At 39.7% G+C, this 25,635-nt stretch overlaps 2 protein-coding genes across 7 annotated transcripts in view; one reads left to right on the top strand and one right to left on the bottom strand.

Annotated features, from left to right (window-relative positions):
• The first annotated feature begins 962 nt into the window (after positions 1-962).
• On the top strand, positions 963-22,424 carry LOC137984666 (fibroblast growth factor 22-like). 5 transcript variants are annotated; one of them, XM_068831899.1, is made up of 6 exons: positions 10,721-10,844; positions 11,350-12,038; positions 15,995-16,158; positions 19,054-19,315; positions 20,180-20,289; positions 21,978-22,424. In XM_068831899.1, exons 3-6 carry the CDS (start codon positions 16,144-16,146, stop codon positions 22,212-22,214), a joined length of 624 nt encoding a protein of 207 aa, XP_068688000.1. In that variant the 5' UTR covers positions 10,721-10,844; positions 11,350-12,038; positions 15,995-16,143; the 3' UTR covers positions 22,215-22,424. The 5 variants fall into 5 exon arrangements, with proteins under 5 accessions (XP_068688003.1, XP_068688001.1, XP_068688000.1 ...); XM_068831902.1 differs by lacking the exons at positions 10,721-10,844; positions 11,350-12,038 and adding an exon at positions 963-1,185; XM_068831900.1 differs by lacking the exon at positions 11,350-12,038 and having other exon boundaries at positions 10,699-10,844.
• Positions 22,425-23,761: 1,337 nt separating this feature from the next.
• Positions 23,762-25,635, bottom strand: part of LOC137984665 (phospholipase DDHD1-like) — a 20,804-nt gene continuing 18,930 nt past the window's right edge. For both annotated transcript variants that reach the window (XM_068831896.1, XM_068831897.1), the window contains exon 12: positions 23,762-25,418. In XM_068831896.1, coding sequence (XP_068687997.1) covers positions 25,243-25,418 — 176 coding nt within the window. In that variant the 3' untranslated portion in view covers positions 23,762-25,242. The remainder of the gene's footprint in view (positions 25,419-25,635) is intronic.

Raw genomic sequence — 25,635 nt, 5'->3', positions numbered from 1 at the left:
ATATATTGGACATAACAGCAATGTGGCCCGACACTGGCCAACATTACCAGCTGGCCAAAATGTTGCGACAGTGGCCTTTGGACTGGGCAACTGCTTCCTTCTTCCTCAAACTCCCTACCCTCCTTCGCTTAAGTCCCCTAGTTTCTCTTCCCCGGGAGGAAAACGAGGCCAACCTCTATAATCTCGTAAACCTGATTGTAATTCACACGTGTGAAGACCATTTTTCAATTCCATAGTCCACTTTCATAAATGCTTTGTATTTATGTCAATTAGATCTACTGGCCTCATTTTGAAACAGATTATTTTGAAATTTGTTGGTTGTAGCAAGGCTAGAAAGGCTTATTAACATTAAAACAAAAGAACATTTTATTTGGTCTCCATTATGGAAGAGGTCTATATCGAAATACAAATGGAGGTTTAAAAACAGCATGACGGGCCATTGCTTTATTAATTAGTCACGAACGATTACGCTCGACGAAACTCAGGAATTCGAGGCACGTTCTCTACAATTACCGGGACGGTGCAAAATTGAAGGGAGCTTCCGTTTGAATGATTTATCACCCCACGAAACGTCAATTATTCGTGTTCCGCCAAGAGAAAAGACAAAAGACACTATGGCAACATTTTTACCGAAACTACTGAATGATTACAATCACGTCTCTGCGATAGAGTTTACAAATTGTAAGGAATAAGCTTGTGTATTGATACAGACTTGCCAAAAACAGTGTTAATGCTGTTGTAGCTTATCCAGTGTGTCGCACGATCCGACGTCAATAAGCAATCAGTAAATTAAAATTGATACCGTGAAAAGAAAAAAGTAGCTGCAATCTTAGTTCCACACCACTGCAACATTCGACAATAAAAAACCCCTAAAAAGATCACTTCGCCGACCTGGTGACGGTCATAGTTCGCTTCACTAGTCGCCATGCCAAACAAAATGTGTTTATCATTTGCCGAGTTTTTAGTCCATGTTTCGCAGGCAAGGAGGCTCGAGTCAGAAAGTGCAGAAACTGAAGCCAGAGATTTTAACTTTCTCTTGAGGAAAACAGTTTGATCTCTGAGCCTTCGAAGGTGGTGGACGCAAATTATACATCGAAGGAAGAAATTTCGTTAGATAAATTCAGATTTAGTGGAGTCTTTGCCATATCACACAGCAGAACGCCAGCACAGGGACGGGACAAGGTGGTAAGTAAAGCTAACAACAACACAATTCTAGCAGCCAGCAGCTAATGTGGGTCGATAGAGAGTTACATATTGTTTACTTTTCGCCCACACTTATTAGTCATGTAACAACCGAGTTGTTAAACCAGGCTATTTGTTAAATCTTTTTAAAATATTAATTCGAGTGTGGAAAAAGCCGCTATTGTAACATTTGAAATGAAATGAAAGGCAAAGGTAGGGCGAATAATAGATGAAACTTATTCACTGTCAATTTAACAGTTCATTTTTAAGAAGCCTGAAAAATTGAGCCCTAGGAACAAAGAAATACCCACATGCCCACCGGAACAATTGATAGTTTTTCAAAGTTTACGACGGAAGTCGGTTTCCTTGAGCGTCCGCATTTTTATGACGTCATATGATCTCACGGAAGCGCAATGGCGAGTATCGGGGCCTTATTTTCCACGCCTCAGGACCGGCACTTCTGTTTCTTTAAAAATAACCAAAACGAAGTTCACGTAACTGATCGTCTTCTCCTAAATCTTCTCGTGGTTAATAAAAGCTATGTGTATGCAAATGTAATCAATTGATGTGTATTGGTAACGTAACATGGGTGACCCCATTCCTCTTCGAAAAGAACGACCTCTCAGTTCATGTTACAAGGTGAAATTTCACCGCTGCTACTAAAAATATACGCCGTCAAGCTGGCTGAAAAACAGTGCAAAACGCTTCATACTGCTTTAAATGTGCATAAACATGGAACTATTAGAAAACCGTGGTTCGAACTCGTGCCGTTACTAACTTGCAGAAGAGTGAATTGATTCAATTCACATAAAACTTAGTGTCGGCTTGAAAACAAGCTTCGCACCTCAATGCCATTTTAAGTACGCAAAACATTCTCTGTAACAAAATGACAACATAGATTACGAGTCAACTAAAGTCAAAAAATGGGCTCTTTTATAAATTCATCGACCAATGATGAACTGGATTAAGGTACAAGTACTGTTGGAAAAAGATGGCATGTTTGATTTATATCACGACACCAATCCCTTCTGGGATCACCAAATGGCGACACAGCATGGTAAATACTAAAGGATATTTCACGAGACGATATCTTGTCATCAGGTACAAATAAAATAAACGCTTCAGTTGCAAACGATAATAAATGAGAAAATCAAGGATAGTTATCTTTGCGACCATAAATCAAGCCTTTATAGTTCAACAAATGTCTTCTCCGTTCAATACTTGGACCCCTTTCATCATGATCAAAAAAGCTAATAAGCCTATTCAGGGGCGTAGCCAGGATTTCTAGGAGGTGGGGGGGGGGGGGGGGGTTCCAAATTGGTTCCAGCGAAAACAGTTGGTCTAAAATCTTTACATTACGTACATATAAGACTCTGGCGTTTACGCTACGTAAACAGAAGACGCCTTGGTTGCCGTTGAGCGAACGTGTTTATCACTTCCTCGGTATTTATGTCTCGGTGGTAATTGATGTTCATCAACGCCAGCCCAGACTCTCGCTCGCTTAACATGGTCGACCTCAGGTATGTTTTTAACCTTCTTAGTATACAGAATGAGCGTTCACATTCAGCTGACGTTATCGGCAACGTGCACAAAATGCGGATCAAGGTGTGGATATTAGGAAAGAACTCTCGATCGCATGCTGCGAGTGTCTGAACTGCACTGGTGGGAAGGTCGGCATCCTCAGTGCTGCACCACTTTCTCTTCCATCGCAGGAGCTCAACCACATGAGGAGAAGGAAGGTCGTTCTCATAAAACTCCAGCGCTGCTTCAATGTCAGGATTTCTGTTAACGAATGTAAAGGTGATCGCCATTTCTGAAAGTGGTCTATGAATGAGAGGTATCACAAGGGGTGATCAGGATTGGAGCGTTGCTGAAAGTACTCGTCTTCATCATTCCATCTATGTGTCCTGGCATTGATTCCCGATTGGTGTATGTGGAGTGAGTCAGTTGGTTGTCTACTCATTTTGCGAGGTTTTCCCCCGATAATCCGATTTTCTCTTTTCCAAAAAAAAAAAAAAAAAAAAAAAAAAACAACCTTTGATTAGATTTACAATAATTTGTTTTGCAGTCACCCTCAGTTGTGAGTGAATTCCTAGGGTAAGACCTGGCTACAAATATTGAGACTTAAACAAAGTGATTGTGGACCTTTAAATCAAACCAAGATTCTTGAAAGTCCACAACAATTTACGTACCCCTCTCAAAAATCAAACTGCTCGAATTTCTCGAATTTTCAAAGTTTCCCTGCAACGCTGAGAAAACTTCCACGTGATAACTTTAAACTTGTTTGTGTCGCGAGCGACATAACTTGAAGTTAATTTAATTAGCAGAGAAGCCCAGGCTGAATTACTTAACTCGTGGAAATTGATGAAAATCGACACAAATGGTCAGGCCTCATTTCACTCACTCGTGTGCCGGGTGAGATCGCTAATGGACTGATAGCGGCTGCCAGCGGCGCCTATATATGCTGATGTCCGATCTGACCCATAGATCCCTTGCTTGTAAAGCCCATTTGAATCTGTTAATAGAAAATGCGCTATATAAATTCATTTCCATTACCATTTATATGGACAAAGTCTTCGAAACTTTACCGGAGCAGCACCAAGTCTGTCTGCCCATAGGTCCTTAAATTCCTTACCCACAAACGGATTTAAAGGTTTCAACGACGCCATGGAAGTTTCAAGTGGCTCTCTTGAGACTCAGCTCTTACTCGTGTGCCATGTGTTTTAATTCGTCCGAAGTGCAACATTTCCATATAGACTGAGAAAGCGAACTGCCGTTTAGTCGGATACGATCTAGTGTGTTGGAATGCATCGCCTACCCAGCGAACAGAATATTTTGACTCTGAAAGAAATCTAGAAATCGGCTGTCTAGACTGGGAAAATTAAATCCCTGCTGGAAAGACTGAAGCCCTTAACAATGGCTTTGTAAGCTCATGTGAGAGAAGATCCCCAACAACAGCAGGTTCCTGACATATCCAGCTACGTTTTATGAACTTGTTCCGCAAGTGATCTAGTCATCAAGGATGCCTGATCAAAATGTTCCAACTCGAAAATCTGTTTCCTAAGGCCAGCGAATTAGCAAATTAAAGTCGACGTGTCGCAAACTCATTTTCTCAGACAGACCAACGGCAGCTCCAAATGACTCATTACTTGTACCACACGATCCGCACATTTTCAACACTTCAGCCCCGAAAGGGGACAACCGCTAAGAATTAAGGTCATTTTTTATGCACTTGACAGTTGAAGTCTCCTTGTGCAGCCTGATTTAGTTTCTCCAGATTTCCTTCTTAAATTGTGCACTGTACGACAACTTGTGCGGCGGAGCGATTCCTGGGAAGGCATGCCAGCATATCAGGTTAGTTGCGAAGAATACTTTTTAATTGTCTTGAGTTTTCGTGAAGTACATTCTCTGGAGTTTAAAAGGATTGATGTGCGTGGACTGTTACATCGCGGCTAAGTGATTAAACAAAAGCTCATTGACGGATAAACAACTGTCCCACGAACACTGAGGAGCTCTCCGTTCATCCAGTGCAGTGTATTTTACGATAACATTTACATATCGTTAATAAGAACAGAATATTTCCTTCAGCTACATATCGATAAAGGGGCCATTGGACTGTGGAGAATGCGAGATGGCGCATTGTTCGATGCAGTTGGCTATGTAAAATTTGCAGCATGTTCAACAGACTACGTGCAACTAAGCAAAATTTGCATGCATTTCAAGAACGATCTCGATATGAGGTTAAATGTGCTCAGGTTGTGTAATACTTTTTTTTTACAATTGGCAATTATTCAACTAAATTTAGGCGAGAGCGAAACCACGAATTCATGTATACCATAAAATCCGTTCTAAGCGAATAAGGTCACCATCTTTTTATAATGTCTGCTATATGAAAACTCTTCCGCAAAGCCGGCGAGAAATGCATTATCATGGTAGGCGTTAACTAGGAAACAGTTCATAAACTTCTTCACACGTTGAGAGGAAGCGCGAAGGATCAGTTACACAAAATGCCAGACATTTATACAATTTATAAACAACAGATAACTCAGCCGCTATTATCTTTGCCTTAAAGAGTCTCTGCCATCATCCTTCAAATTAAAGCAACTTGCCCAGCGATCAGGGCGCTGTACTTTCTATGCGGATGTTCCGGGTTCGAATCTCGCTCGTTCTGACCACCAAATAGCTTTGTCGCCGGTGATCGAATTCAACTCCCTTTATGCTTCCGTAATTAGCCAACTGGATGTCTACTTGCAGTAACTGCCGTAAGCAATGGTTTACTGGGTTTTCTTGTCTCGATATCCGACCACACGGACATTCAGAAACTTGGGTCCCAAAGTTTTTCGCTTTTTCTAACTTCTGAAGTGCCAAAGAATCGACACGGACAAATTAAAAATTCATTACAAAAAGGTAATCAATTCTTCCCTGGCTATTTCAAGAAACCGCGTATTTACAGATTCAGTCAGTTCAATATTACGACGGTGTTATGATAGCAGATACAATGTTTTGTTCTCTTTTCGAAAAGGAAATAAATACTGCATTTCTCGGCGCTGTTGTCCAAAACCTCATGAATTAGTAATACATTCCGTTGAAAAGACTAATGCGCCGATCAAATCGAAACTTCAACTTCCTTTTCCCCCCTAATCCGGGAAAAGCCCGGGCATTTAACCATCTTCTGTGCCCGGGTAGAGGGGAATTTGACCTTTGCCTGCGTGGTGTGGGGAAAATTGAACCGAAAATGTCAGGATTTTGTTTTTGGGCGCCGAAGTCGCTAACAGTTTGAAGGAAGAGATATAGCATTTGTTAGCGATTGGCTTACAAAAAAGATCTTCAAAAGGCGTCTTCAAATGAGTTTTGGTTGCGTAATTCCTCTTTGTCATGTCATTTCCCACCAGTTCATTAGTAAAGCTCTGGGCCCGGTTGTTCAAAAGCCGATTAACACTAATCCGAGATTAAAAATTAACCAAGGAGTATACTTCTCGACTTCCAAATGTTGTTCAACACTGATATTCGAGAAAACTTTGTAGTAGGAGAAGTTAATCTTAAAAAACAAAAACAAGCAAAAGAAACTTTCACCAAAAAGTTGAAAACATGAAACGAATTTTTACGCTAATCCTGGATTAAGTTAATCAGCTTTCGAACAACCGGGCCCTGAAAACTGTACGTTACTGTTAGAGGTAATCAACCGACACTAAAAAAAATTAAAATACATGCAGTCGTAAGCGCTTTAGGCTCTGTTGTTGATAAGTATACAGTTCCCTCGTTAAACAACCTTTGCCGTGTTTCGGAGCTTATACTTGCTTATTGACATTGTCCGACTAATTAATTCAATTTTCAAGTTACTTTTAATAGGTTCAATGTTAAAGTTCTGTTTTTGTAGTAACTCAAGTCTGGTAAAAACGGCATCATCATGCAAAGGGTCACGAAACATGTGTTAGCATGTTTATACACAAGCTTTATTAGGACGACAGGAGCCGATCTTGTTCTTTGGTAGGGTATGACAGACAAATCCGACGATAGCGTAGGGCATTTGAACACCATTTTGCCCGAGGGGGCGGGAATTTGAAGTTTGAAGTTTCGAGTTGATCGGCGCATAAGGCAGGCATTCTACTGAGTATAGTTTTACTAATCTGCGGTCAAGTATTTTTTTAATCTGTTGTTATCACATACGAGAAGCCGATAGTTTTTAAAAAGGAAGCGAAAAGAACGCGACCAGGAAATGAAATGTAATCCACGGGTCACGAACCAACATACTTCAGGTTCTTATACACTGGGGGTAATCGTTGATTGTGAAGTGAGTTCGTTGGGAGAACTTTGGAGGTTGGAATCACTAGACGAGCTGAGATGCCATAGAAAACGATGCATTTATGTAAACAATGCCAATCGAAAGTATTAATATGCGAGACTTGTACAATGTGGCTAAAAATATAAAGGTTAGCATAAAGAGATGATGACGTCACAAAATACTAAGTTTATAAATACTGAAATTGTCCGAGAGACGATCACGAGTGCGCGATCGTCATTTGCGCTCAGGACGCATGCACGTATGACTTGTCAAAGATTTCCGATAAAACTTCGCACACTGTTGTAACATGTCAAGGAGATGATAAAAATATAACAAAAAAAGGGGGGGGGGGGGGGGGGGGCACCGTGTTTGCTTCCATGGTACGACGCTGACGAAAACGGCTGTTAAAGCCAGTTTACAATTGCCGTGCATCCCTAATGTTGAACAAATTTGGCTCGATTTTATCAATATAATCCATGACATAACACAGAACCTGGTGGCAATCTATGGTGAATTCACGCACGTACCTGAAAAATCTATTTTAATGCCTTTGTAAGTACTTGAAAATTCAAAATAGATATAACTTGAATGTAAGCTGTTCGATTCGTAATGGCTCCTTCCGTACAATTTTATGAAATTGCTAAAAAAAACCTGGCGACAGATTTTTGCTTATTTTTTTACTACTCCATGAAGACATAGTTCTCAGCAAAAATATGAAATAAACTAGCAATAGTTTTCAGTACACCTGCCCCCGCCTAAGAGAATGATGGATGGCAGTTGAAGCGTTTTCCAATTATTAGAGAGCTTTAGATTCTAGGACGAGAACGACTACGAATACGAGATTTTTTCATAGAACAACAGTGAGCGTGCGCAAAGCAGCGTCATTTTGGCGCAAAAAACGTGATATCGTCATCATTTTAGTACGAGGTTTTGCAAAAATGTCGTCGTGTTAAAACAAGTCAACAACACGGTAGCAGTTCTGGCATTTTTTCATCAGCAAAAAGGCTCAGTTACCAGCAAGAAGAATAACTGAGCAACCTATACTGGTAATAAAGAGTCAGATTAATCGTAGGGGTTATAAATTTGCTAAGCACTTTCGCTAAAAAGGGCAGTCAAAACTCGTACTCGTTCTCGTCTTAGAATCTTAAGGTCCCTAATATGTGCTGCACATTGTGATGTCTTCATATTATGCTACATGAAATTCGGTACCCAACGTCAATTTTCGGAAAATATCTGTTCGGAAGACGATTTGAGATCTAGAATTTTCGAAACATTTGTTGTAAAATTTCTTGCCTGACTGCCTGTCCTAGGATTTTCGAACATATAAAAAATTGTATAATTGCCCATTTTTAATGGATTTGTACCCTAAAAAGCTAACCTAGAGCCTTTTTTCTGGCTGCAATTTTTTAAAAGGCAAGTTTTGATCCCTATAATTTCGGGTCACTAGACTTTCAGTTAGGAAATCCGAACAGATGAAAATTTTTTAGGGGATAAAAATATGCCTATATCTACCGTTTAAATACTAAAATACGTTTAACAATGCTATGTTTAGTGGTTTTGAACTATATTCTCGTTGGATGCCCCTGACTGAGATGCAAAGAAAGGATGGGCAACAACAAACAGCATTTATTTTCAATTTCCATCAACGTTTATTTGATACGCTATCAATTAAAATTACACTATCAATGAAAATCCGCCATTTTATCAATGTGAGCGAGCTGATGCACGCGCCAATAGACCGAATGCATAAATGGCGGCCAAAAAAATATTCTTTTGTTTATGTGCTAATTAGCCGCGCTAGCCTCGTTTGCATGGACAAAATATAACAGAAATGTTGCTTGAGAGCGAGGCTAGCGAGTCTCATTAGCACATAAACAAAAGAATACATTTTTGGCCGCCATTTATGCATTCGGTCAATGACGCAAGAAATTATGCCCAGTAGGGTTGCGCAATGCAAAACCAGGGAATCACCTTCACTTTACGGTTAACTGTCTGTATCAGTGTTGAAGCATACGAAATGTTAAGTAAAATGTCATTTTAAATGATGTGTTTGTATCTCACGATTGTCAACACTTCTTGCGTGTTATTCCTTCTGAGGCTTAAAGAGCGATTGGTAAATATCATGGTGTCACTTTCACATGATGACCGCCATGTAGAAGAGAATAGGATGGGTGCTGGTCACGTGGACTTATGAATGTCCGTCAAGTTGAAATTCGCCATCTGTCCTCGCTCGTTAGTTCTTGTCCTGCACAGACATGCATGCACATGGAACCCCGATAATACGACCACCTTCGGGCCATGGAAATTTGGTCGTATTAACGGGGTAGGGTCAAATTATGATGCAAAATGCTTTTCAACTGACTACATTCTACTACAGTACATGTATATACCTTTAATCCGCTAAAAATCAACCTTTTTGCAGTTAATTAACAACCTTACAACGGCAATTCAATGCAACTGAACAATGTAACAGTAAACGAAACCGAGTAATGGAAGCCAAAGCACAAGTTTAAGTTGTTGGGAAAGCCGTTAATCGTGGGGGAGGATACGGGATGGAAATCCCATGCGTTTAGAAGTTTACTGGACAGCCAAGAAACGTTGATATGCATCACAAATTATTCGACATTTCAAATAACCGATCTGTGAGAAAAGAACAGGAAAGAAAAGCCACAGTGGAAGGCAGCAGAAACAAGAAGGCAAAATAACTTTGTGAGCCTCGAAATGCTGGAAAGTTAAGTCAACCAGATCTTTTGTAGTGCTGTATTAAAAAAATGCATCCTTCACTGGGTACTGAACACTGCAATTTACCGGATGTCATGCTAACCACTAACACCTTTGGCTAAAAAACATTTAAATGAAATATTAATCCGTTATTGTTTGTCAGATTGTGTCTGTTTTCGTTCAGCAGCCCCACCAAGCATTTTGACCGGTCGTATTAACTGGGTAATGTTATAAAGAAAATAACGACTGAGGACTCCAAAAAGTGGTCGTTGGTCGTAATAAAGGGCTGGTCGGATTTTCAGATAAGAAAATGAGTGGGCTTTTGTTCGGTCCGCAAAAAAGTGGTCGTAATAACGGGGTGGTCGAATGGTGGGGGTTCCACTGTACTAGCAAAATAAAACAGGACCTCGTTTATGTGAAATGTTTTTTTGCATATTATATAATACGAATGGAAAAGGAAAGTGCGTGAGCCTTAGACCTACTTCTTCGGTTGCCGTTCGCAGGGGAGAGTAAAAGCTATTAGGCTAAGGTTTTTCATTAAGATTCTCTTCACATAAGAACCCTTCATAGGTCAACATTTCAAGCTAGCCTGCGAGTAAGCTCTCTAAGAGTTTGTCCTTCCAAATGCCTGGTCTGTACGGTCAGGTCTGTCAAATGGAAGCGTCCTTAGTACACCGCACAACTTTAAGAATATGTTAAGAACGTGTTCAGGCTCAAATCGTTAAAAAAAAAAAAGAAATCCCAGCCTCAACCCTAAATTAGACGTCCTTATAAAAAGAGTGCATGTTCTCCCAAACACCGGAATTACCGAAATTCAAATCCTTCCGCTATCTCAGGCCTTGATGAGTAGTGACGGGTAAATTGCGCACAAAAATTCGGTGATACGCATCTTATAAATCTCTCGTCACTCTGAAAGTAATGGAGATCTTGATTGACGATTAACATATGGCTGGCATGTTTATCTTTTCCGCTATTTAAAAATAAGTTTACAATCTTGAATGCACTTTTCACAGTGTTTCATGTAACTCGTTCTGTTCAGCGAACACTTGTGCGATGAAAATTTAGGCGCGAGAGATCAATATATGTTTAAATATTTTCCATAGACGATCACCTTAATTCATACGTCTTACAAAAGGAGGAGATCAGTCAAACGTGAGAGGTAAAGTGTACGCTTTATTTTGTCTCTCTATTCTTGGGATCCCTGCCCATGAATGGCACCGACCACATCACGTTTCGGAAAGAAATATGTGTAACCTATCACCTCTTCCTTTCAGCAAAAAATTGCCTCGAAGGACAGCAATCCAAAGAAATGGACTGCTAAGTGTTTTAACAACTGACTGTTTAAAGAGGTTTGAAAACTTTTTGGAAAGCAACTGAAAGTTTTCAATAGAATGTTAAGGTAAAAAGGCCTTACTAAATCCTTTCCACATTAAAGAAGATCATCACTATAGGCCACTCGGTTTCTAGTCCGATTCGTTTTAAAATAGACTTCGTCCACGTTATTGAGGAAGTTGTGATTTCAAACAATTGTGATGTGAAATGAGATTTTAAACTTTTTGGTATGGTGCATTAGGCGCCTCATTGTAACTAGAAAACTATTAGGCGATTAATATATTAATTGGTTCTTGAAAACAGCTTGTATTGATAACTTTTACTTTTTTTAGTTTGAACACTTTATCCTCGACGAGTGGACCGTACAAGGGTTTCTCGAAAACTCTTTCAGATGCAAAGACCTAGATTCTTTCCACAAACGGCACAACGAAAACTTTTTTTTCGCGGGATTTGAGAGTTACAAAAAGGCTCAAAAAAGATTTCTGTGGTAAGGAATACCCTCAGAGGTCAAGCTATATGTTGATCCTGTGATACAAAATCGCTCTCCGAAATATCTGGGGAAATCACGATAACAGACCATAAAGATAAATATTTGTATTGGCCACCCAAGCTGGGCCTACTAAGACACTGTTTATTAAGATCGATGTAATAACAATTACCGGCTTTCTGGCAACACAACAAGCCACAATGCAAAGTCGTTCCTCGCATTTTATACATTCAATGGAATGATTGTTTGACGTACCGACAAACTTATTTCCGTTACAAATGTGTAGATGACCTCTCTTAATGTAAATTGTGAAATCCTATTAATTAAGCCAAATCACTTTTACAAAACTCTCTCACAATAATTTTCTTACCTTAACTAAATTAAATGCAAGCAAACACTGCCAAACAAATCATTGGAAATAAGAACGCTGAGCAGTTACCTGACGAAGAAGAGCATAGAACTAACGTGAGGAAGGACTCAGTGACGAGAACAACTCTGAGAGAAAGTGCTGCTCTGAAGTCACACCTTAAAATGGTTAGAATCTTATGACCTCTATGATTTAGAAGATTGGGTTTGGATTTATGTAGACTACGTAGGACTATGTGGGACTTACGTATGACAATGTAGGACTCTGTAGGACTTATGTAGGACAATGTAAGACAATGTAGGACAATATGAGACGTATGTAGGACAACGTGGGACTTCAGTCACAACCCACAAACTACTCGCAAAGTGTAGAGTACGGGGTGTTTCCGGTCTTGGGGTTTGTCCTAGTCCGTTCTTTACCAAATGTGACTGGTATGGCGTGATATTCTACAAGTACTTAGATGAATGAGGAAACATTGGCAAAAACAGCTTTGTCGAGAGCTGGAAATAAAAGATACGGGGGTACTGTGACGAGAAGAATCGAAAACAAGGTGATATTTCAGTCGTAGCTTGCAGTTTGTGAAGCTGCGTTTAGACAACAATTCAAATCAACGCAACGGCTTTTAAGGACCCAACTAAATGCGAAGAGTGTCGGTCGAAGTTGAATTCGAGACATTTTGTGGAAAGAGCGAGTTTCGAACCTGGAATATTCGCATACAGATCCCGGGATTTTACCCCAGAATATCCGCATGTGAATCCTGGATTTGACCCCGGAATATCAGCATGCAAATCCCGGGATTTGACTACGGAATATCCCATACAAACCCCACTCACAAACCACTGGACGACGTTCGCCAGCTTCTAATCCATCAACGAATTCAATTCATTGGCAAACCGTCTCGGTCGGTGACTGTACACCGCAACTATCTACACACTCTTCTATCTGTATTGTTCACAAGCTAAGAAAGAAAGGGTATCTTAACGTTTTGCTTTCTCGTATGACCGTCTCCCCATTTGTACTTGTCAGCCGTACGAATGTACCGACTGATCATCCTACATTTGTGTGCTTATATATCTCGCCTTAGCGTGAAAGCGCGACTGGAGTTGACCTTTTCTTGAGAAACCCCTAACTGCTAACCAACTGCCTCTAGACCTTCTAATCGTGTCAGTTCCGCGGGATGTCCCTCGGGTATCAATCGTGATATAATAAAAAAAAAAAATAAATAAATAAATAAATAAATAAATAAATAATAATAATAATAATAATAATAATAATAATAATAATAATAACAATAATTGTCACGCTAATCGCCGTCGCAAGTACAGCAACGATGCAGCTAAACAAGGTCGAACCGAAAGCATACTATGGCGCCTCGGGCTGCCGCTATACGGTCCATGTATGACCTTGGAGCACAGCTTACAGCCAGCTGGAATCATCTGTATGCTGGTTTTTGGTGACGCTTTTCGCTCAGTGCTCTGCCCACCCTCCCATACAATTTCAGCGTTTGCAGGACGTGTCATCTCGTTCTGGCGCAAATAACCTCGATCTCATGTGATAGTGAGGGAAGTCAAGTTTTCTACCTTGGATGGGTGACCGTCTCCCCATAATACACAACTACTTTCAAATGCCTCGTAGATGACAAAGCAGAAATCGAACACACCTCACTAATCTTTGATTACTGCTAGTTAAAGAGTATATAATTGTAGGAACATAAATACGTAAACTTTCACTAGAAGCCTAACTCTTCTCGCTCACCCTCTCTTGCCCACCCTCTCTTGCCTCAAAGCATGTTTGAGGCCTTTAGTACAAAATATTGAATCAGTATTTGCTCCAGCAAAACTATCAATGTTCAAGTTTTTTTCATGTGGAGACATGGCACGGAAATCGTACAAGCACAATAAAAGGTGACTTTGATTAGCCACAACAAAAATTTCTCAAATACTGTACTATTTTAAAGGTTACAATCTATTGTTATCACCTCATTTTGATTGATCGGGATCAACTGAACTTGGTGAGATGTGTGAACAAATAGTTCGCAAAAGTAGCATCAACGACGAATTGAGCGATTGCCCTAATGCTCTTGTCGTTATTGATACTGTCCCACTTGTTTGGGGTATCGAGCGCGTACGGGCTACCGGCTCCGTCGCCAAAATAGTCGCTCGATATCCCGCTCGCACGCTAAAAACGTTGAAAAAAAACATCTAGCACTCCTGCTGGTTGTGAAAAAAAAAAAAAAAAAAAAAAGATTTCGAGCATAACTTTCCAGCACGACGTCCTACCAAACTACTCCCCCCCCCCCCTCAACAATTCCAATGGTGCATATTCAGAGTTTCAGACCGAAGTACAGTATCTAGTAGTTCAAGACATATGATTTAAGTCCATTGCATATAAACCGGGTATTTTTTCACGATCTGAGACAGGCACTCGCTTCAACGAACGAAGGTACTACTCATGTAGCAATGGTAATAGTTTTGTTGTTCAATACTAAAGAATATTGAACAGCAGCTAAATATTTCCGGAGTAAAATTAAAAGGCCAAAACTACTTGAAGGAGATATTGCCATCTCGCAGCCTATCAACGTCATCAGTTGATACTTTGATAAGACTTTCATTTCTTCTTCGAATTCAGTTCCGCAATTAAAAATGCCCGTGTCGTTATTTTTACGATCTCCCACGCTGGAAAAAGCCTCTAATATTAATAAATTCGAGAGAGCATATTACTTACATCTTATTCAGTGGAGTAGCCATTCATTTTAAATAATTCGAATCAAGCCGGCCGTCTTCACATTAAAAAGAATTCAAGACTCGTTTGTTTGTGGTCAGTTCCAGGAACTCCAGAAGGCGCTGTTTCCTCTTCGCTGCAATTCTAGAAAAGTATTGCTTGCAAATCAAGCAAAAGTAAGATTTTACCTTGGCAACTAATGTACAAACTATGCACTTGAATTACGGTGCTCCCAAACCGCCTGTCTTTCGAAAAGCCGACAGTCCATTCACTTGCACAATGATTTGGCCACTTTGTTAGTACAACGCCGAGACCGACTCAATTGCCATTGGGCCCGCTACAATTGTATATCAAAAGATAGAACGCCGACAAGCAAAATTGTGAAATGTTAACTGAGTCCGCTAATTATCAAAAGCAAACCATGCCTTTGCCGCAAAAGCCCAATATATTAGTCGGGGTCAGATTTGGGTGTTTACAATGGTAAAAAGCATTAATCGTGCTAAAGCATGACAACAAACTTTACAATGATCTCCATCAACCAGATCGATTCATGTAGTTTTATCTCAAAACTTTGCATTCATCGTACCGCCGTCTCCATCACAAGAAGCAGAAAAAACCGGTCGCGTTCAGAAACTACTGCACTATTTTTAAAACTCACCTCTGACCCAAAAATTCTAGTTTTAAACGGCCTCCCTGTTCCCATTTTACACAGCTTCGACCTGTCTTAGGCATTTGGCGAACAGACGAAGGACCTTTTCACCTACGAGTAAAAGACTGCTGCTTACAACCGATCTATTCGCACCAAATATAGAGGAATGCTCTGATCAGCTAAAGTCTTATGCGATCGGATTCGACAAAACCGAGCGTCCACGTCAGTTAAATGGTCGGAAGAAAGACCTCGAGGTTGGTAACGCAAAAAAAAAAAAGATGTCCCTAAAGGAAATTGACGAGTCAGTATAAACTTGTCACTTAAATGCTAATAGGGTTGTTAAATGTTCATAATCAATTAACAATACTAATTGTTTTCCTTTTTTGAGCAAAACAACTTGAAATATTGACTTAAACTATTTATCTTCGATGCGATTGCTTTTTCTAGTCTGTTGACAACGTTTTGGCTTCGATTAGCATTTATAAACTGTTAAGTTAACCAATTTTGCCGACCGCATAATGCATAGGTGCATGGGTGTTAGAACAAACATTACTTAATTCTGCAGACACAGCTAAACAACAATGCAATTCTCACTTTGCGGCACAGCAAAGAATTTTTAAGTGTTCTTTATAGACGTAAAAAAACGGGATGCTGATGTAAGACCTCTTCCCACGGTGGAAGTCCTAAAAGACACGCAAATAATAGCATTGAGAGCGTTGGGATATCTCAAATATTTTCCTTTATTTTCAACAGGAAAATTCTAAAAGCTAGGTTACACCCTAACAAAGCAATGGAGGACTATATAAGACAATGGAAGCGAACTGATCAACTCAATTCGCACGAGGAAAAAGTTCTGTAAAGTATAAGACGCTACTGAGAGAACACAAATCTTGACGAAACACATGGGGATGAAAATGGTAAGTCTTCGAATTTGACTTTTAAAATGGATCAAATTATATATCGCTCTAATGAACGATTGCTCTTTGAATTTAGGCAAAAAGTACCCAAGAGGGATAGATCTTTTTTTGACGAGAAAGGCCAAAATATCGGACACGTACCCATTTTCTAACTTAACAGTTACAAAATCATTATATTGGTTGTCTAGAGTTTTCTTTATTTAATATAGATGCAAATCAATTTTTTTGTCTGGAAGTTTGTCTTAGTGTTAGTTGTAAAATTGGAAGAAACATTTCATTACCAAGAACATTAAAAAACAAATCTTCAAATCTACAAAGGAAACAAACACTAACGCCACCTACCGTTCTTATAAATGCTGTTTTCTTTCAATTTAATAGTCGGTAAACTATATCGATGTTGTTAGAATATGAGATAGTGAACTTTTGACAGTTACACGAATAATCATCGGGCAAAAGTTGTTCGGGGGTGGATAGAGCTATCCACTGGATAACTCAATTGGTTTTGCAAGTGTTTATCCGCTGGGTAGTGATTTATCCGGTAGATAGCGTTATCGCCCTTTCGACTGAACAATCAAGGCCAGACAGATTTAGCAACGCGTTCACGGAAAACGGAAAACGCCAGCGGGATGAAAATTGCAGCTTGCCAAAAATCAAAAAAGCTTGTTTGGTTTCTCAGTTGCATTTTAGCTACAGACATTGAGCAGCTTCTTAAAATAAGGAGACTATGAAGTGAGAACATTCAAGTCAATTTTCATGCTTTCAAGACAAACAGCAGCCTTCGGTTTTCCGTTTTAGTGACGTTTCCGTTCCACTCAGCGTCTTGCGGAAAACTGAATATCCAAAAGCATGAGGAAGGTTTCAAGGGTACAAAAGTCGGACCGGACTCGCTCACCTCGGATCGAGCGAAAAACGGTTTTGTATGCCAAAACTATTCGACCTTTGCGCCGATTTAACCAAGGTTAGCTTAAAGATTAGGGCTAGGGAGATTTCTCGACGCCTTATCATTTTTTTAACGTCGATCCGAGATGAGCGATCGGACCCGGTTCGACGTTTGTACATGCCTAAAAGCATAAGCTCATTTAAAGTTAAATTTAATAACTAAGGCCACGGTTTACATGAATTATGTTATGTCCATTACGTTTAGACGAGTTTGCCTTAGATACTAGTAAATGCCTTTTCCTTTGCTCGATACTGCAGCCTCTATGCGACTGGATTGGCCAAAACGAAAATTAATCGCACAGTTTTTCAAACGTCGAGTTAACTCACACTTTATCTCTTGAAGGCAAATTTAAAAAAACCGGACGATTTACTTTCAAAAACGTTTTCAAAAATACAGACAAGTTTACCATTGAACCGAGACAAAAAAATTACTTCGGTATTCAGATCAGTTAATAAAGAAAATGTAAGCTTGTCTGAAATACTGTTGATATCTCGGCTAGACCGTGAGATGATAAAGAAAAAAATGTACTTTGTACGTGCTCGGGTGTATATCACAGATTTCAACGTGACGAAAGATGGATGAGGTGATTTTCTTCCTTGGGTAACCGTCAGTTGGTTTAAAAAACATTGCATATTATTAATCATTGAAAATTCTTCCCCATTTTCTGACTGTCTTGGATTCCTCGCATAGATGCAATGCTACTACTCCCTCTGAAGAAGACCTTCGTCGTATTTCCGTTGTCACAAAATTTCGTTTTTTCGAACCCAGTGTTTTAAGGTCTTTCAAGTATTGCGGTCCTTTCGTACCATAGGTTTTTCTTGACAGAGTTAAAAATTGGGCCGTTTTGCCCCAAATTCAAAATGGTTATTACTCTTGTGAGCTTGTCAGCCATATTGGATTTTGGAAAGTCTTTTCAGTTGATGGCTCGCTTCGCAATAGAATCAAATTGCTAAGTCCTCGCCTATCATTATTTTTTTCTAACTTACGGCCCAGAATTTTCAACCACGAGGCTCAAACTTTACAATTGTTTTCAAGTTTCTATATCATGTGAGCGCTCCGATATCGCTTGGTCTTTTAATGAGAAATCATAAGCGCTCTTCGTTTTTAATATGTATGTAAGAGCGAGTGAGCCTACAGCAAATTTTGACCTCTGTCGTGACGAATATTGCTGTCGACAAGAGGACAGTCAACGCTAAACCACACTCGATTTTGATATCGGCCACAAGCTAAACCACTTTCACTTCTTTTTTGCCACAATATCAACCTCAAAAAGAATTATTCAAGATCGAGACCAACATCACGTTCAGGAAGTTTAGATCGATTTACGGCGCTTTCTTTCTCTTTCTGGACGGTTGTCACACAGCTAATCATTTCTTCGTCAGGTATATCAAAATTACTAAAAAGATCGAGATTAAAATTTGCATTTCAGTGTGATGTTGTGCATTATTGTCCCGCGTTCAGCATTGTGTGACACGTTGACGTGACACCAATTATAAGAATGGCCAAGATCTCTCAGTGGAAGTTATAGCTTCCCAAGCAGTCGTTTTTTAGGGGAGTCGTATTTCACTTGCTCCCCACAAACGCCTGCTTACCCGAAAGCAACATTCTTTTCCCACAGTTTAGCCAATCAAATTTTACCTATTGAATTCTGGAAGATGACGTCACAAGCAGAACATTCAGGAGTATAACGGACTTCTTCATAAGCATTTCATTAATTTACTATCGTTAGACAACTGGATCGTGATTGGCCAGGAAGGCTCACAGGTTAAACTGTAGTAAAGGAAAAGCAGGCGTTTGTGGCGAGGTAAAATAAGAGTACCTTAAAAACGACAGCCTGGGAGGATGTTACCGCCGAAGACGATCCGCAAACCTTGGGAGGATAAGAATTAAAAAGAAGGTGGTTGCTACTTCAAACAAGCACCGAACTCTTCAAATTGTTGGTTTCATTTTGACAGATACTTCTTGTTGTGGTGATGTTTGTGGTAACGGCAAAATTATCAAGCGCTCATTCCAGCATCAAACCAAAACTCCAAAAAGACAAGCTAGACAGACGATACACGATTTCACCACACATGAACAACAGAGGAAGCTGTGAGCAAGGACCAACACACAGCAGACTGGCGCACTTGTGGAGTAAATTGAGATTCCATCTAGCGATGCTATTCAATGGTACAGTGCACGGCGTAAACGACTCTTATTGCCAAGAAAACAATCAGTGTAAGTGACTCAGAGTTCTTTCCATTCAATAAGGGATTCTGACGTCATAAATCAATCTCGTCCTCAGGACTTTTCCGCGTCAGGAGTCGGAAAAGGGAGGGGGGAAACTGTCCTTGGAAGGAGGTTCGCCATAAATTGTGAACCGAGAAATAGCATGTCACATGTCGAGAAGTATAAGGATAAAATTGAAAACCTCACGCGACATTTCCTTTTTTACACAAGGTATGTTCTCAACCTTTTCGAATGTAAACTTCTAGGTGTCAGATACAGAACGTTTTGCCACATATCTGTAGTATATCTAAGTCTAAGCACTGGTTTCAAAACGGTTAGCCTTTCGGTGATTGTTTAGTATCTCCGTAAAATACTTTTGAAATTTCAACCTCGTTTGCCTATATCTTAAAGCTAATGGTTAACGTTCGAGTCTGTCATCCTTCTGAATCTTTCCTTTGTTTTCAACTAAAAACTTACAGAAATCAGTTTACTTTCTGTAATTTCACAGCAAAGAGAAAGGTGGTTCGATGGCGGGTATCTAATGCTATCCTGCCAACAAAATATCGCGTTTCTGATTGGTCAATGACGAGTGCATAAATAGGTTATAGAGTGCAATACGGAAGTTGCTATGGAGACAAAGCGATGGATTTATTTTGTTGATTATATAATAAATAAAAAATCGTATGAACTTGCTCGTGCATTTCGTGATTTATGGTCACTCGCGATCTTTTGAAAGTTCTCAAATTGCACTCGCCTATGGCTTCTGCAATTTTCAGAACTTTCAAAACATTACTTAAGAGCTCCTCATTTATCGATTTGCTTCGCACAAATTCTTATTCATATCTTTTCTTCTTCCTAATTTCCTCTTTTTAGGTTTGTTCGAGCTTCAGTCCTGCGCTCCGAGTATAGTAAGAATAAAACACGTCACATCTGGAAGGTTTATAGCCATAAGTAGTATAACTGCCAAGGTCTACACTACACTGGTAAGCTAGAAAAGTTCTTGGAGTGACGCAAGCTTACCTTAACGTGCACCTAACCTCAAAATATTTACTGTAGCAAAAGTTAAATATCATACATATGCTGTATTTACCTTTGCTTCTCTACATTCTACTTTTTAATGTGCCTCATAAGTTATACAAGAGAAAGACGCTGACAATCGTTAGTCAGTTCTTGACGTCACTGAAAGAATAGACCCATACCTCTCACTAGCTCGGCCATGGGACAAATGAATGCCAGCTTTGTTACTCTCTCGTACCTTATTAGGCCTATTAAAAGTAAAATCTAGAGAAGCAAAGGTAAAATATATGAAATTCATCCACTCAGCTGGCTACGATATGCAATGCAAATTTCCATAACAAAAAGAGACGGTGAAAAAGCCTGTCGGTTGAAGGTGGGCCTTTATATGTTTGAAAAAACTTTGACAATGTAAATTAGTTCTTGGCGTCATTGAAGGATAGACCCATGCCTCTCACTAGCTCGGCCGTGGGACAAATGAATGCCAACTTTTTTTACTCTCTCATACCTCATTAGGCCTATTAAAAGCAAACTTAACTGATTAGAGTGTAATGTGAAGTGCTAAGTTTCTACCCCATATGAACCATGTGAGCGTTAGCCCTGCTAATGGAAATGGGCCCACACAAGGACAGAGAAAAACTCTGACCAGGGTGGGAATTGAACCCACGACCTTCGGGTTAGATCACCGTGGGAACTGAAGATGTTAAAGTCACGGTAATGAACATGTACAAGTACAAGGAGGGATTACGTTTTTGCAAATGCTGGCCGTGTAGCACTTATATTTGAACAGACTTAACCGATTAGAGTGCAATGTGAAGTGGGTTCAATTTACACCCTGGTAAGAGCTTTTCTCTGTCCTTGTGTGTGGCCATTTCCATTAGTAGGGCTAACGCTCACATGGTTCATATGGGGTAGAAGCTTAGCACTTCACATTACACTCTAATCAGTTAAGTCTGTTCAAATATAAGTGCTACACGGTCAACGTTTGCAAAAACGTAATCCTTCCTATTCCTATTAAATATATTCCTTCCTATTCCTATTAAATATATGGTACACGTTTCTCTTTCAAAAGAAAATACTTTGAGGTTACGTGCACTGTAAGTATCAAACACATACTTTCGCAAAAATTCTCTATTCTCAGTTTTTACATGACGTCATGTTGGCATTTTTTATCTTTTGATTCTGTTAAGAAAAAAAAACTTGGCTTCTGATCTTAAGTAAGGAAAATCTACTTCCAAACCAGAACATTTTTCATGATCGCTAGCTATCGCTATGTTTGATTAAGTGGTCATGATCCTATGAGGATAAATAAGATCCTGGTCCTTTCATCTTAAATCAACTTTCATCTTAATTAAACTTCTACAAAAATCGTTTGAAGTGAAGACAGAGTTCCTTCAGTTGACGATTAAAATGCTTTTAAAGCACTTTCTTAAATGATTTAAAAAAAACAGTTTTTAGCACTCTTAATTGTTTTATGGAAGACTTGGCAATTAACCTCAAAACGGTTTTTTCTATAGGAGGGAAATAGTCTCACAAGTGAAAAAGAAATTAGGTTCACTGCCAGTATCAATCATGAATACCGTCAGGAGAAATTGGCAACTGAGCTGCGCATGGCTCACAAGAATAACACACCGGTTTTGTTTTCTTTTTTCACCAGAAAAGTCACAAGCACGATACACTGTTGATTCAAGAGCTACTCCCCAATGGATTCACAGTGTTCCACTCAGCGCGAAGGAACAGAGAGGGACAAGAATCAATGTTTTTAGCGCTCAAGAAAAATGGCGCTCCAAAAAACGCTTCAAAAACTTCACAGTCACACAAGTCCGCACACTTTATGGTGATGCTATGCTCTGGAAACGGTGAAACAATGATAGGAAATTCGCGCACTTGCTAGCTATCGATGGTTTGGGAACCGTAACACGAGAAAAGCGCCCGCAGCAAGGAAAACGCACAGAAAACAAAAGCGAGGAGTAAACGACATTGTACGTAACATATATTCAACAACTACAACGCCAACTCCACGAATTATTCAAAAACCGTGGTGCACGTGCGAGACGCGTTTTTGGTTCATTTCCTCCCGTCCGTGCAAAACAACAACTTGGAATGACAAAATTTAAGGATATTCCTTTCATTGGCGTTCTCACAAACCAACTGAAAGCTACTTCGTTCAACTATATTACACGGACAACATCGAGAATTTGGAAATTAACAGTTACAAACTGGGGAATTGTTAATTTACCGTCGTCGCCGCTTATCAAGTGGGAGCTTTTAAGCTCAAAAGCACAATGGACTACGTCTTCGACATTGTAATCTGAAAACATAACCTTGCGTTATTCTAATCATTTCGAAATTATTCAAAGTTGTCCGGACTAGAAAATTTGTGCTTATTTTCCAGGAAAAAAGACTGGTGTAGATGTTGTTTCGTGTTTGGAGAGAGAATTGAAAATGCATGGTTGGGTGCTCGCGTCCTCCAACATAACCTTAAATTTGGATCTTGTCATTTCACGTAGTTATCAGGCCGAGACCGGCAAAAAAATGTAGAAAAACGTAAAATGGATTTTCGGGGAGTGCAGGGCCATGCGCGCAGAGTCATTGTTTTTGCTTATTAAACCAGCCGTCATTGCTAAAGCTTCTTAAGGCCCGTTCCAAACGCACGCTCCAAACGCACGCTCCAGTCATGTGCCGAACCTAACCCAATAAAGTTCGACTTAAGAACGACTTCGTAGCAACGATTGATTCATACGTCGTACCTGTGGGTCGTAGCAAACTAACGATCAGATAAGGGCTTAGTTAAGGGTACAACTCCTAAGCTTAGGAAGCTTATAAATTGTCTTAATTTATGCGTTTTGTTCGGCACATGACGATAACGTCGTATGAATCAGCTGCCGCTCCATGGTCACATAATGCGACAGAACCTTCTGAACTTAACGTTGTTTGCCGCCCTAAACCTAACCTGCCGAACCAAATTGATTGAAACCCCGCTTTTCTGCCGTGCTAAACTCAACAGTTAGGTTCGGCACATGACTGGAGAGGCGTTTGGAACGGACATGACTAAACACCGAAACAGAGAAACGAAGCACCAAAACAACATGTATGACCCCACCATACATTGAATACTAACCGACAAAGGTTGGACTGAATCCTAATCTTAATCTCAATGAATTAGGAGCAATAACGTTTTAGGCCTAATTAGGCCTAAAATGATATTTCATCTCAAATCCAACCATTCTCGGTTAGTATTCAATATATGGTGGGGTCATACATGGTGTTTTGGAGCTTCGTTTCGCTATTTCGTGGTTTAGTAATGCCCGTTTGGAACGGATCTTAAATGCTCTCTAATGAGCACTAGAGCACGCGCGCAAGCCATTTCGAGCAATACTGCAGACGCGATCTTCACAGTGGCAAGTTCGCATGGGCGCATTCGAAGATTGCACAAGAATATCGTGTATAATATATTTATTTTGTCATTCTGCTAAAACTAGACAGAAAAATACTTCCAAGCTATTCGCTTATAAAAGCATGCAATGTATGTTTATAGAAAAGGAAGATTTATTTATTCTTAAAATTTATAAATAAAAAATAAATAACCCGTTGACGAACCATTTTCAATATTCGTGTGAATACAGATTAGAAAAATGGGAACACTTAGTTCTATCGTTATAAAGCAGTCGCTTATAGCGGTTCTTAATTTTCTTAGAACAAAGGAAACACTCACTTTCATCATTATAAAGCAGTCGCTTATAGCGGTTCTTAATTTTCTTAGAACAAAGGAAACACTCACTTTCATCATTATAAAGCAGTCGCTTATAGCGGTTTTTAATTTGCTTCAGTAGATTCTCTTTACCTGTTCGTGCACTTGTGACGAACGCCGAAACTTTGGCGCGAGAGACTGGGGTGAGGCTGGCACGTGAAATAAAATGCAGAATAGCATAACCACATGGAATGCGATGTACGCTGTATCACAGCAACAGATTAATAACTTATTCACCATTATTATGCTAGCTCGATCACTTCTTTGAGAAGGGTAAGCTATAATTTACACCACACACTAAAAACTGAATTTCTGATCTTCAAGTCAAACTGCACACATTCATTCTGCATAATTATGCCATTCCGCATACTCATTACGCATTTACCCTTTCTCAAGATGCCTTTTAACCGTCACACCGGAGAGACTAACCATCGAATGTCCATTCAAAAGTGGAAACAGACTTCCATTTTCGAGAGCAACTGAAAACATTTTTGAGTACTTTACCGATTCTGGCCAGCGCCCCTTCTCTCGCTTTCAATCTTTTTTGTTTTGTTCCTATGACGCATATGCACATAACGTCAGAGCAGCCGTGATGCAAACAACTTTCTACTCTTTCGGTTAAAAGAGTATCACTGCCGTTGTTCCACGCGAGTGAATAGGCTCTAAAGTGACGTTCATGTTTATATTTTGTCCCAAGGTTATACGAATTTGCCCACAGAAGGAATCAAGCCTTTCGCCGTTATCAGTTCGTTGAGAAAAATATAGGCCCTTTTAGAACTTAAGCTATCTTCCAAATGCTAAGCCTTTTGATTCCACTAATCAGGGAAATATTACCCATAAAATTTGTTAAACTATTGGGTGGTAAAAAGCGCCGATGGGCCCATAAATTACTTGATAAAAATCTCTGGGATACAAAACTGTGTGATGCACTTTCAGTAGTGGTGCTAATCCTTGGCTGATAGATTAGAAAATGATGAATTAATTATTTACGCTGACGAGGCAAACCTTGTAACCAATATTTCCCGATTGAACAAGCGGAAATTCCTCAAAGGCAACTTTTTCCGTTTTCTAATAACTTCAGCTAATGCAAGTCACAAAGCAATAGGTCCAAACATCGTACTTACACGTACAGTTGAATAGGAACATGATCTGCAAACCAATGAAGGTTGAATTACGAAAATTCCACGTCTCCTGGCGTCTTCTCCTCTGCGGCATCAAGACAGTGCTCAAGTATAAAACGAGCCACATCAAATGAAGTCCAGTACGAGACGTGAGAGGTCACCGCTGACCAGTAGTTGTATTCCATGTAACCTTCTCGTAACGTGTAATCCAATCGCTCTTTTAGCACTGAAAGAAATTGGGAGGCAGTACCCTACAATCAATGATTACATGCACTACCTTAAAACACGAAAGGGCACCAATATCGGATAAGCACAGTCTAGACCCCACTTTTTCAACAAGTACATTCTTGAGATGAAAAAGGCCTTAACCTACTAGGAATGAAATTCCTTGATAGAAATTGATCACTTTGGGTGACTGTAGTCCTGAGAAGCACTTTTGTTTG

This window comes from Montipora foliosa, chromosome 14 (genome assembly GCF_036669935.1).
Source record: "Montipora foliosa isolate CH-2021 chromosome 14, ASM3666993v2, whole genome shotgun sequence".
Lineage (NCBI taxonomy): Eukaryota > Metazoa > Cnidaria > Anthozoa > Scleractinia > Acroporidae > Montipora > Montipora foliosa.
Note: the sequence above shows the minus strand (reverse complement) of the source record. Positions and strands in the feature narration are given on the sequence as shown.